The sequence below is a fragment of the Pseudorca crassidens genome, chromosome 18, assembly GCF_039906515.1.
Source record: "Pseudorca crassidens isolate mPseCra1 chromosome 18, mPseCra1.hap1, whole genome shotgun sequence".
NCBI classification, from domain to species: domain Eukaryota; kingdom Metazoa; phylum Chordata; class Mammalia; order Artiodactyla; family Delphinidae; genus Pseudorca; species Pseudorca crassidens.
In genome coordinates this window covers 21,393,586-21,405,709 of record NC_090313.1, presented here as the reverse complement: position 1 = coordinate 21,405,709, position 12,124 = coordinate 21,393,586, and the positions used below count along the sequence as shown (strand labels likewise).

The following is a 12,124-nucleotide window of genomic DNA, read 5'->3' as shown; positions in this document are numbered from 1 at the left end:
AGTCATTTACAAATGCAAGCATCTGTTACAAGGAATATCTTCTTATATATCATTTTGTATACTTAACTTCTGTACACCTGTAGGCTACTTTCTAAAAATATGATTGTTCAAAAGATATATCCATTTTAAATTTTGGTAGATATTTCCAAGTGGTCCTCCAAAGAGTATGTTTTAATACCTAATTCTGGCAAAAAAAAAAAAAAAAATCAGAGGGTATTTACAAGGAACTATATGAGACAGGAAGAAAATTGTCTATTTTTAGCACCTCTTTCTTTTATGCCTCTGAGAGCGTATTCCTAAGACTGTAAATAGCTAAGCCTATAAGTGAATAAATAATCTTGGTAAAATTAGTTTAGCCAGCCATTTCGGATTTGACAAATATCACTGCATGATATATTTAACTGCTGTAATTCTAAAAGTATCAAACTAATCAAAAACATATGCTATACAGTTAGTTAGTTTAGCAATTGCATAGAGAAACAATCATAAATGCTGACTCATGTTTTCACCTCCAGGAGAAACTTTTCTCCTTTCAGGGATATGTGGTATATGTAATTTCAACTTCAAAGACATTAAAAATATAACTTAAATCTGAAAAATTTTTTGTTTGTTAAATAAGATAATATAGTCTTCTTAGCCATTACCATAACGCAAGTAATCTATTCAAGCTAATTTGGGAGGAGTCTGGAATCTAGCATTAGAATTCTGTAATCTAACTCACCAGTCAGGCTGACAACAACAAAATACGAGGTCTACTGGCTTTAGATCTCAATGATGTTGATTTGTACTCATAAAATCTCATACTTATTACCAGAGAACTTCCTTGTTTATAATCTCTGTTAGACTGCTGCATGAGGGACTATAATTCCTGACTAAGCATTTTACTATTCTGAAGAATCCACACAGTGATACATAAATGTAATATGATGAGATATTTTAAGAAATGCTTTTAACCTAAGAATTCCTCCAGAGTCCGTAAGGCACTGAAACAATAATTCCAGGTAATAATAAATATGAATTCACAAAAATGTATGGTCAGTTTCAAGTGACAAATATGCTAATCGGTGGTTTGAATTTAAATTTTAATAGGCAGGTATCAAATTATGTCCATAATTTGCACTAATTATTGACAAATATATTACCACATATGAAATGTATTTATAATGACACTAGATCATGAGCTAATTATGACATGCATAAATATATTCATAAACATTCAAAGATTCTCAGCTTTTCACACCCACCTCAAACAAATAATGTTTAATTTAGTGTCAATGACCTTAAATCTGGAGAGGTGTATTTGATCAGACATTTAATTTTCAGTTCCTAAGTGTGTTTATGTAATCATATGCGTGCGTTTGAGTGTTGTGTGGTAGCATGTATACATATCATATGACTGTATATTGTTGAATATAGATTAAAACATGAATATGTCTGTTCCTTTAGATAAAAATCTTGCTCAAATTTGATCAGTTACATGATTTATTTATTTATTTTCTAGGCAATAGTCAACACTCAAAGCAAATAGGAATCTACACACTAATAAATGAGGCTCTTCCTTATTTCTATGATGTTTTCCTTCCTCATTCTTCTGTTCTTATCTCTTCATGTCTCAGTATTTTCTCAAAATTCCCTTTCCTGCAGAGTAGCTTATAGAGACACCTAGTGGTAAACTAACCGCGGCTTCTCAGGCCATCCTTAATATTGAGTTAATGGCAGAAAGTTGTCATTTATTTATTTGAACCACAAGAGGTAAACTGGAATATTTTTAGTGTCGGTGTTTCTAACAAAATTATTACCTACATTAATTGCAAACATGTTTAGTGTTTCTTAGCTCAACAAAATGTATTTTAATTAGGATAATAAAGTAAAAATAAGACAAAAACAAAAATTAAACTAAAATTTGTTATTAAATCCAATTGTGAAGATTTAGGAAAGTAATAGAAGAATGAACTAAAATAACTATGTTTCAGTTATCTTTAGTAGTCCAATAATTAGATAAGCTATTTTATACCCTTTGAGAACTTCTACAGAGGTTATGAACATTGAAAAAAATGTGTCTGTGATAGAACTGAACATTTATATTCCAAAAGTTTCTAACTGTAATTAATATGTAATTTGAAAATTATGACACTTTAAAACTTTCATTTTGAAAATATAAAAGCATTTATTTAAAAATAAATGTTCTAAAATGTTAGAAGATATTGACTAAATAAAAAAATACAGCAACAAGCCTTTTTTGAGTGAAGTTTAAGTTACCTGTTTATATAATGTACCTGTAGCAAGTGGCTATCATTCCTAGACCAAATGTTTCTAAATTTAACAGGAAGTTCTATTATAATATTTTCTTTTTAATTATATGATATTACCGATTGCTTTTTTTCCTCACTTACACTTACCCCAAATTTAAGCAAAATAAACAGAATTGTTTCCAAGCCAAGTATGAATGACCTTACTAAAAAATATTTGCAGAATAGATTCAGGAGAAATTTCAAGATATGTTGCAAAACCTCAGGAGACTGCAAAATTCACCACCTCTAGAAAACTGTTTCTAACTCAACATAGATGTGGAAAGATATGTTAGTGGCTATATGTATATACATATATATCAGAATTTATATTAATTTTGTATTTAATCAGGATATTATAACCACAATATTACCAAGAAAGACACAGTATCAACTATGTTTAAGACGACTCCAAAAGATACTATATAATTAATTCCAAAATTAAATGGATAAAATACATTTAAGTGGTAAAACCACCCAGTTATCAAAGGAACAGGCACATGTGCACTCAGCCTGCATTGGGCCACTTATAACAGTCAACTTTTTTTCTATACCTGGGATGGACTGCAGCTCAAATATTACAAACACTGGAAATATGCCTTATGAATGTAAAGACCCTTTTTGGGGGGAGGGAGGTGTCTGGTTGCATGGAAAGAGCCGGGAATACTTACTGTAGAGATGACGCTAGTGGAGTTTAGCAGGTGACTCTTCAAGAAACTTGCTTTCTACCGTTACTGCATTTATTTAGGGATTTCCAGCTTTCTAGTACACACCAAATACGTTCACAATCTCTCTGAAAGTCGTTCACATTCCCTTGTATCGCCCAAACATACTTATAAAACGTAATTCTTAAGAAAAAAAAAATAGCGCCCTTGTTTGCAGCTAGGATGAACCACTCCCTCTTCCAGGGTCCTTTACAGTAAGTACAAGAGACAGCAGCACGGGCTGTGTTAGTCTAAATGGGAGGTGGAAGGCAGACGATCAGCCCAGGGCTGGAATCCTCTGTCCCTGACAACCAACAAGCCTGACACTGTCGGGGTTATTTCCACCCCTTCCTTCTTCAATCCGAGGATTGCAACGTCCCACGCTAGAGTTACGCACATGGTCCAAGAGTCCTCTGTCTCCCACGAATGTCACATCCAAGGGTGGGGGGCGCTCCGCTTGCGCCGCCGGGGCCCAGGGGCGCCTTCGCTCTCGGCTGCCATCTATCGGCCACGGAGCGCCCGCTTCGCCCCGGGCCCATCATGTCTGCTGCAGTTTGGCTCGCACCGGTGGCGCGACAATAAACAAGTGCACTGCATGGGGCCCTGCGCCCGCGCCGAAGCAGATGTCTCAGAGACCCCTGCGCTGCTTACCGCGTAGCCACCTCCTCACCGCCGGGGAGGGAAGACGCGACTTTCTCTTAAGTTTTTCTGAGCCGCCGGACTGCCGGGACACGCCACAGGCTTAGAACAACGTTGTTCCTGTCCCCCACCTCCCCGCGGACCCCCAAGGATGTCGGAGATAGAGAATCCCAAATAATGACGATCGTGCGCCGCATCAAGAGAAGGAATAGAGGAAAAGCCCCTGCAAACACCGAGAGCGATGAAACAGCCAAGAGGATGCGGGAACCTTACATGTACTAATTAGGGGTTGCGGCGGCGGGCTTGGCAAGGGTGCAGCGGCGGCGGGATCCCAGTGCGGTGGTCTCCGCTGCGTGGGGGGGGGGGCGGAGGACGGCGCAGGAGCCGCAGCCGCCGTGGGAGCAGCCGAGGGGCCGGTGCCACCTTCGCTCGCCCCCTCACTACCATGTACAGTGTGCGCTGCAAGAAGAAGGCGGGCGATGTATGCACACCCCTGCGCCCCGCTCCCTCTGGCTCGTCCCCGGGCGTGCGCCACTGACCAGGGGGGAATGTGGTGAAGACGGCGAGGAGAGCCGAGGGGGGAGGGGAGGGCCGGCCCGCGCGAACCCAGGCCCGAGGGTGCGAGGAGCCGGAGGCGGCTGGAGTGGGTGGCGGCCGCCGCTAGCTTGGAGAAAGTTGGCCCCTATACAGATGGCAACTGTAAGTACCCGCCTGGGGGGGTGCGGCGAAGGATGCCGGGGACCCAGCGATCGCGCGGTGGCGGGGCTGGGAGCGAGTGAGCATGAGTGTGAGCGGGTGCGAGCGCGCGGCGAGGCTGACCGTCACGTTGGCTGGGCCGGCGGGCAGCCTGCTCCGCGTCTCCCTCCTCGGGCTCCACGCCTCCTCACCCTCCAACAGCTCCTTCCCCGCCCCGCGCGGCTCCAGCTCCCGGCCCCTAATGCGAGGCGCCGCGACCGCCGGTCCTCCGCCGCCCCCTCCCCCCTCCCTTCCCGGCTCGCCGCTCGCGATCGCCCCCCTCTCCCCCACTCCCACCCCGCTGCCGGCTCCGACTACCACGGAGAGCGCGGGGGAGAGCCGGTTGGGGAGCCCCGGAACCCGCGGTCGCCACCACGGCGGCGGCCCGGGGGTGGCGGCGTCCGGGCGCCTCTTTTCTCCAGCCGCTCGGATCTCAGCGCTCGCCCTCCCTCGGCTTCCGAACCCCGATGCACACCCCAAAGAGGTATTTTTTGTGAGAGTGGCTATGATGAGTGGGCCTTGGAGATGTGAGACGGGGTAGTCGGCCGTTTACTTTGCAAAAGAGGCTCCAGTGTGTGTGTCTGTGTGCGTGGCGGCCGGGTGGCTTTCTTTCCCTCTCCGCCCTCCCCCCCCCCCCCGCTTTCCCTTCCTTCGCTTCGGGGCGGGATGGGGGAGGGGGAGCCTCGCGTCCTGGAACTCCGGGCGCTTCTGCCTGGGCCGCTGTGGGAGCAGCTGTGCCCGGAACCGCGGTTCCGGCCTGGGTGCTGGGCTTCAGCCTGCCCGGCCCCACGTTGCTTAATGCAGGGATGTTCAGGGAGACGATCCAGGGTTTAAATTCTTTGGGGGAAAACAAATAGTTACCCCGCCCCCGCCCTCCATTAAAAAAAAAAATCTGAGAATCTGAGAATGTGCCGCGTACCCGCGAATTTACATCGGAGGTGCGTTTCCCAGTCAGAATGTCAGCCTTCCCTGGCTCATTCAACTTTATTTTTTCAAATTTTGGGGCTCCTTTGATGGCAAGGAGGAGGGGAAAGGGAGTGGGGTGAGAGGAAGCTTCTCGACCCTGGCTATCCAGAACTGAATTAAAGTTGTAAACGCTCGAGTTTAATATTGGCTGGACACATTTTGCGATGGGCTGTCAGAGGGGCGGCAGGTGAATGGGGGCGGGGAAGCACTGGGAGGGAGGGGGAGGGGACCCAACCCCACTTGAATGGATGTGCAGATTTGATCCCGCGGAGAACGGAAATTTCAAGGTAAACGTTTTGCTTTCATAGAGGGTGTTTTTGCCGCTTTTAAGCCGGGAGGTGTTTGTCGTTGCTTTGGGAGGTCGGAGATACTTGCGACGTTTATACACTGTGGGTTCCCATTCGTCTCGACACGTCTGGGTGGCCACACGTGAATGATTCGCAGGCACACTTGCACATGTGCGTGAGAATGCAGGGGCTGTTAATAACGCGGGCTGGAGTCGGCTTGAGGATGAAGATCGAGGTCTCCAGTCTTGAACCCGTGACTCAGAAACGTCTTGGCTTTAGTTTGAGGTTGCGATTCGGCATCAGACTTCGGTGGTGGTGAGGCAGAGGCAAGGCTGACCAGAGAAAAGGCATTGGTTCTCCGAGCCCAGCATTTCTACTAAATATTCCCACCCCCCCTTCCCCCAACCAACGCAACACGCACTCACACACACTCACACACTCGCTCCATTTATGTCCTTTCCTTTATGAGTGCTGCTGTCGACTCGAAGTAGGAAGTCGAAGGAAGCCTTTAAGGGGACAAAAAGAAAGCCAGAACGAAAAGGGAGAGGGGCTCAGATTGATTCCTTGGGGAGATGAAATTCGGATATTAAAGCACTGGCGTGTGTCACTTGCTGTTCTCCCTCCCTTAGACCCTTCTATTTTGCCTCTTAATCAGCCCAAGTCCCCTTTCTCGGGGGGGCGGGGGAAGGGGGGGTAGGGGGAGTAAAGCACTGACAATTAAATGTAATAAGCAACTCCAAAGATGGGGATGCTGGCGAGGTGGTAGTTCACTCCAAATCTTGCAAATTCGGTAGGGTTAGTTTTGCATACCGTGGCAAACAGACGCGGAGCCCGAGGTTGGAGAGGCTTTGGCGCTGGTCCTTGGTTTACTTTTAGCTGGTTCCCGGTAAGCAGTAGGAACGTCCTAAACTCCAGGTATTGAGAGGTGTTCCGGGATTGCGGATGCTTTCGCAGAGTTCTTTGTAATCCGTCGTGCAGAACTATTTCAGTGGCTTAAAGATGCGGTTTAGTAGCGTCGCTGACATGATCAATGAGGAGAAGTGGACGCAGGGCGCTCTCAGGGAAGAGAGCTGCTAAGTGGCACCGTGCATGCAATTAGGACGCTGATGTGCTTAATAGCGTGATAGTGAAGTCCACCATCAAAGCGAACGCGCTCTCCTTTTTCTTCATACTCAAAGCTCCTGAAGAAAATTGGTGACTTAAGAGCTTCTTCTGGGTCCTTTTGATGCATTATCTTGCATCCTTTTTGCCTCTGGAAAGCATTCTTTAGGTTCCCACTCTGGCATTTCCAGCGATGGTTTTAAAATAGCCAAAGTATTGTGGCTCCTGGCTTTTCTGTGAAAATGGGAGACCTTCACTGTGAACTGTTACCAGAAGAGGTTCAGAAGGAAAGGCAGAGGGACTGGGTATAGGTGAGGTGGGGAACCTTGTAAAATGGTGCTTCCTTTCTTTTAAATTAGAGCCATGAAACTGAACTGACAGCCATTTTATGTATATTTATGGATTGGTTTAAAAGTGGGGGGGGGGGCAGCCGGGAAGAATACTAAAATGGGACTTTGCCTAACCTGCCCTTATCTTGTAAAGAGCAGCATGTTCCTATTGTCATTAGGAAATGAAATCAACCTTTAAATCAAAATGAATGTCAGATTTTAATAAAGTCTGGAGAATTTCGAGGTACCAAGGACGGTGGAGGGGGAGGGGAGGTTCATTCTTATCCCCTCCTTCTGGATTTCAGAGAAGTAGTATTAGGAAAGAGAGAGACTTTCTGATTGATCCCTTAAATTTTTGTCATATTCTGTTGTTTCCTTTTTTCCTCTCTCCCTTGCAGGAGATAAAATGCACACTTGCTGCCCCCCACTAACTTTGGAACAGGACCTTCACAGAAAAATGCAGAGCTGGATGCTGCAGACTCTAGCTTTTGCTCTAACATCTCTCGTCCTTTCGTGTGCAGAAACCATCGATTATTATGGGGAAATCTGTGACAATGCATGTCCTTGTGAGGAAAAGGATGGCATTTTAACTGTGAGCTGTGAAAACCGGGGGATCATCAGCCTCTCTGAAATTAGCCCTCCCCGTTTCCCAATCTACCACCTCTTGTTGTCTGGAAACCTTTTGAACCGTCTCTATCCCAATGAGTTTGTCAATTACACTGGGGCTTCAATTTTGCATCTGGGTAGCAATGTTATCCAGGATATTGAGACTGGGGCTTTCCACGGGCTGCGGGGTTTAAGGAGATTGCATCTGAACAATAATAAACTGGAACTTCTGCGTGATGATACCTTCCTTGGCTTGGAGGGCCTGGAGTACCTACAGGTCGATTACAATTACATCAGTGTCATTGAACCCAATGCTTTTGGGAAACTGCATTTGTTGCAGGTGCTTATCCTCAATGACAATCTCTTGTCCAGTTTACCCAACAACCTTTTCCGTTTTGTGCCCTTAACGCACTTGGACCTGCGGGGGAACCGGCTGAAACTTCTGCCCTACGTGGGGTTGTTGCAGCATATGGACAAAGTTGTGGAGTTACAGCTGGAGGAAAACCCCTGGAATTGCTCCTGTGAGTTGATCTCTCTGAAGGATTGGTTAGACAGCATCTCCTACTCGGCCCTGGTGGGGGATGTGGTTTGTGAGACCCCCTTCCGCTTACACGGCCGGGACTTGGACGAGGTGTCCAAGCAGGAACTTTGTCCAAGGAAACTTATTTCAGACTATGAGATGAGGCCGCAGTCGCCTTTGAGCACCACGGGGTATTTACATACCACCCCGGCATCGGTGAATTCTGTGGCCACTTCTTCCTCTGCTGTTTACAAACCCCCCTTGAAGCCCCCCAAGGGGACTCGCCAACCCAACAAGCCCAGGGTGCGCCCCACCTCTCGGCAGCCCTCCAAGGACCTGGGCTATGGCAACTATGGCCCCAGCATCGCCTACCAGACCAAATCTCCGGTGCCTTTGGAGTGTCCCACCGCGTGCACTTGCAACCTGCAAATCTCCGATCTGGGCCTCAACGTCAACTGCCAGGAACGCAAGATCGAGAGCATCGCGGAGCTGCAGCCCAAGCCCTACAACCCCAAGAAGATGTATCTGACGGAGAACTACATCGCCCTGGTGCGCAGGAGCGACTTCCTGGAGGCCACCGGGCTGGACCTTCTGCATCTGGGCAACAACCGCATCTCCGTGATCCAGGACCGCGCCTTTGGGGATCTCACCAACCTGAGGCGCCTCTACCTAAATGGCAACAGGATAGAGAGGCTGAGCCCGGAGTTGTTCTATGGCCTGCAGAGCCTGCAGTATCTCTTCCTCCAGTACAATCTCATACGCGAGATTCAGTCTGGGACCTTCGATCCGGTCCCCAACCTCCAGCTGCTATTCCTGAATGACAACCTCCTGCAGACCATGCCCTCAGGCGTCTTCTCAGGCCTGACCCTCCTCAGGCTGAACCTGAGGAGTAACCACTTCACCTCCTTGCCGGTGAGTGGAGTTCTGGACCAGCTGAAGTCGCTCATCCAAATCGACCTGCACGACAACCCTTGGGATTGTACCTGCGACGTGGTGGGCATGAAACTGTGGGTCGAGCAGCTCAGAGTGGGCGTCTTGGTGGACGAGGTCATCTGCAAGGCGCCCAAGAAGTTCGCTGAGATGGATATGCGCTTCATTAGGTCGGAGCTGCTGTGCCCAGACTACTCTGACGTGGAGGTTTCCACGCCCACGCCCTCCTCCATCCAGGTCCCCGCGAGGACCAGCGCGGTGACCCCCGCCGTGCGGTTGAACAGCACCGGGGCCCCCGCGGGCTTGGGCGCGGGCGGAGGCGCGTCCTCCGTGCCCTTGTCCGTGTTAATCCTCAGCCTGCTGCTGGTTTTCATCATGTCGGTCTTCGTGGCCGCCGGGCTCTTCGTGCTAGTCATGAAGCGCAGGAAGAAGAAGCAGAGCGACCACACCAGCACCAACAATTCCGACGTAAGCTCCTTCAACATGCAGTACAGCGTGTACGGCGGCGGCGGCGGCGGCGGCGGCGCTGGAGGCCACCCGCACGCGCACGTGCACCACCGCGGGCCGGCGCTGCCCAAGGTGAAGACGCCCGCAGGCCACGTGTACGAGTACATCCCCCATCCGCTGGGCCACATGTGCAAAAACCCCATCTACCGCTCCCGAGAGGGCAACTCCGTGGAGGATTACAAAGACCTGCACGAGCTCAAGGTCACCTATAGCAGCAACCATCACCTGCAGCCGCCTCCGCCGCCGCCGCCGCCGCAGCAGCAGCAGCAGCAGCAACAGCCCCCGCCGCAGCTGCAGCTGCAGCCGGGGGAGGAGGAGAGGCGGGAAAGCCACCACTTGCGGAGCCCCGCCTACAGCGTCAGCACCATCGAGCCCCGGGAGGATCTACTGTCGCCGGTGCAGGACGCCGACCGCTTTTACAGGGGCATTTTGGAACCAGACAAACACTGCTCCACCGCCCCCGCCGGCAGTAGCCTCCCGGAATATCCCAAATTCCCGTGCAGCCCCGCTGCTTACACTTTCTCCCCCAATTATGACCTGAGACGCCCCCATCAGTATTTGCACCCGGGGGCAGGGGACAGCAGGCTGCGGGAACCGGTGCTCTACAGTCCCCCCAGTGCTGTCTTTGTAGAACCCAACAGGAACGAATATCTGGAGTTAAAAGCAAAACTAAACGTTGAGCCGGACTACCTCGAAGTGCTGGAAAAACAGACCACATTTAGCCAGTTCTAAAGGCAGAGAAACTCCCTTGGAGCTTTTGCGTTTAAAACCGACAAGCAAGCAGACACACACCGCAAACACATTTGATTAATTGTGTTGTTTCAACGTTTAGGGTGAAGTGCCTTGGCACGAGATTCTCAGCTTCGGCGGAAGATACTGAAAGGGTGTGCAATTTCCTTTTAATATTACACGTGGGGAAACATTTGTGTAAACTGGGCACATCACTTTCTCTTCTTGCGTGTGGAGGAGACGAAGAGTAGGGCTTTACTGAGGGCAATTTGCTTCGCGAGTGACTTGTTAAGGGTCTCAGTAATTTTTGTAGTGGTTGGAAGTGTTAAGAATGGTGGGAGATGGTGGCGCATAGATTCTATTCTTCCTCTTTTGCTCCCTTCTCCCTCCCCTTCTCCCCCTTTGAGCCATGGGTGGGTCTAAATGGCTTTTGTGGAGAGATTAGCACACCCCAACTTTAATAGAAGGTTTGTTCTCTCTCTCTCTCTCTCTCTCTCTTTCTCTCTCCCCACCCCCCTTTCTGCTTCCTCTCTTTCTCTGCCTCCCTGCCTTTTCCTCCTCTCTCATTCCTTTCCTTTCTTTTTAAAGGATGTGTTTGTATACATTCTGGACATTTGAATTAAAAGAACAAACGTATTGTGATCTTGAAAAGATCACCATAGATGTGGACAAATCATTAAAATTACAGAGTTATATGATCCATAATTGATTAGTAAAAATAACTTATTGATGAAATATACAAATATTTTATTGTAGCACCTATTTTTATATGCACATTTAGCATTTCTCTTTCCTTCAGTATTTAGCCTATGACTTTCACAGAGGTGTCACACTATATCAGGAGCTACATTTCCAAAACTGAAGTGATATCAGGAAGGCATTTTAAATCATTAAAATATGGAGAACTTAATGGCAGAATCTTAAAAGTCAATGCAACCCACCCAATTGGATCTGTAATTTAAAACAAACAAACAAACATTGTATCCCAATGTATAAAAGAAAAAGATTTAGGGCAATTAATTGGGCCATTCCAGTGAGAATCATGTGCAAGTTTCTGGTTTTGTTAGAGAAGATTTAAAAGTATTTTTATTAGTCAACCAAAATGATGTATTGATCTGACTACTATTGTAGCCGATTTTTGATTGTTTAACCAAACCCAGTTGCATTTGTACAGATCCACGTGTACTGGCACCTCAGAAGACCAAATGATGGACTGTACAAATCTCTATACAATGTCTTTATCCCTCTGGGCAGCAAGCAATGATGATAGCCACAAACAGGATATCTGTAAGATGGGGCTACTGTTGTTACAGTCTCATGTATCCCAGCACATGTAATTTTTTAAATAGTTTCTGAATAAACACTTGATAACTATGTCACATATGAGGGACTGAAGTAATGATTAATTAAGGTGCAAAAGAAACAGCTACGTGTGATTGACTGAATCACCATGATTAATAATTTAAGACATAGTAGCTAACTTCTATTCCTGAAAGAAAAAAAATTGTTCCCTAAATTATCAAATATATATAATTACACCTTTGTTGGTTCAGGGAAATATGTTTATCTAAATGTGTCATTTAATGTGTTTATTAATGAAATTTCAACTGTATACTTCTTTTCCTTACTGAAGTATTCATCTAACATGTGGAGCATGGTAAGTAATGTATTGCACATTGATTTTGTATTTTGTCGTGCCAGTATTATTTATTCGGTCTACAATTTTTCATAGTTTAACTTGTGTCAAACTACCTTCAACAATTACGATGGGTACTTTATCTCA

At 47.1% G+C, this 12,124-nt stretch overlaps 1 protein-coding gene across 4 annotated transcripts; it reads left to right on the top strand.

Moving 5' to 3' along the window:
• Positions 1 to 3,526: 3,526 nt before the first annotated feature.
• On the top strand, positions 3,527 to 11,724 carry SLITRK5 (SLIT and NTRK like family member 5). 4 transcript variants are annotated; one of them, XM_067713987.1, is made up of 2 exons: positions 3,527 to 4,330; positions 7,448 to 11,724. In XM_067713987.1, exon 2 carries the CDS (start codon positions 7,456 to 7,458, stop codon positions 10,342 to 10,344), a length of 2,889 nt encoding a protein of 962 aa, XP_067570088.1. In that variant the 5' UTR covers positions 3,527 to 4,330; positions 7,448 to 7,455; the 3' UTR covers positions 10,345 to 11,724. The 4 variants fall into 4 exon arrangements, with proteins under 4 accessions (XP_067570088.1, XP_067570090.1, XP_067570089.1 ...); XM_067713989.1 differs by lacking the exon at positions 3,527 to 4,330 and adding an exon at positions 4,715 to 4,850; XM_067713988.1 differs by lacking the exon at positions 3,527 to 4,330 and adding an exon at positions 4,791 to 4,903.
• Positions 11,725 to 12,124: the final 400 nt, after the last annotated feature.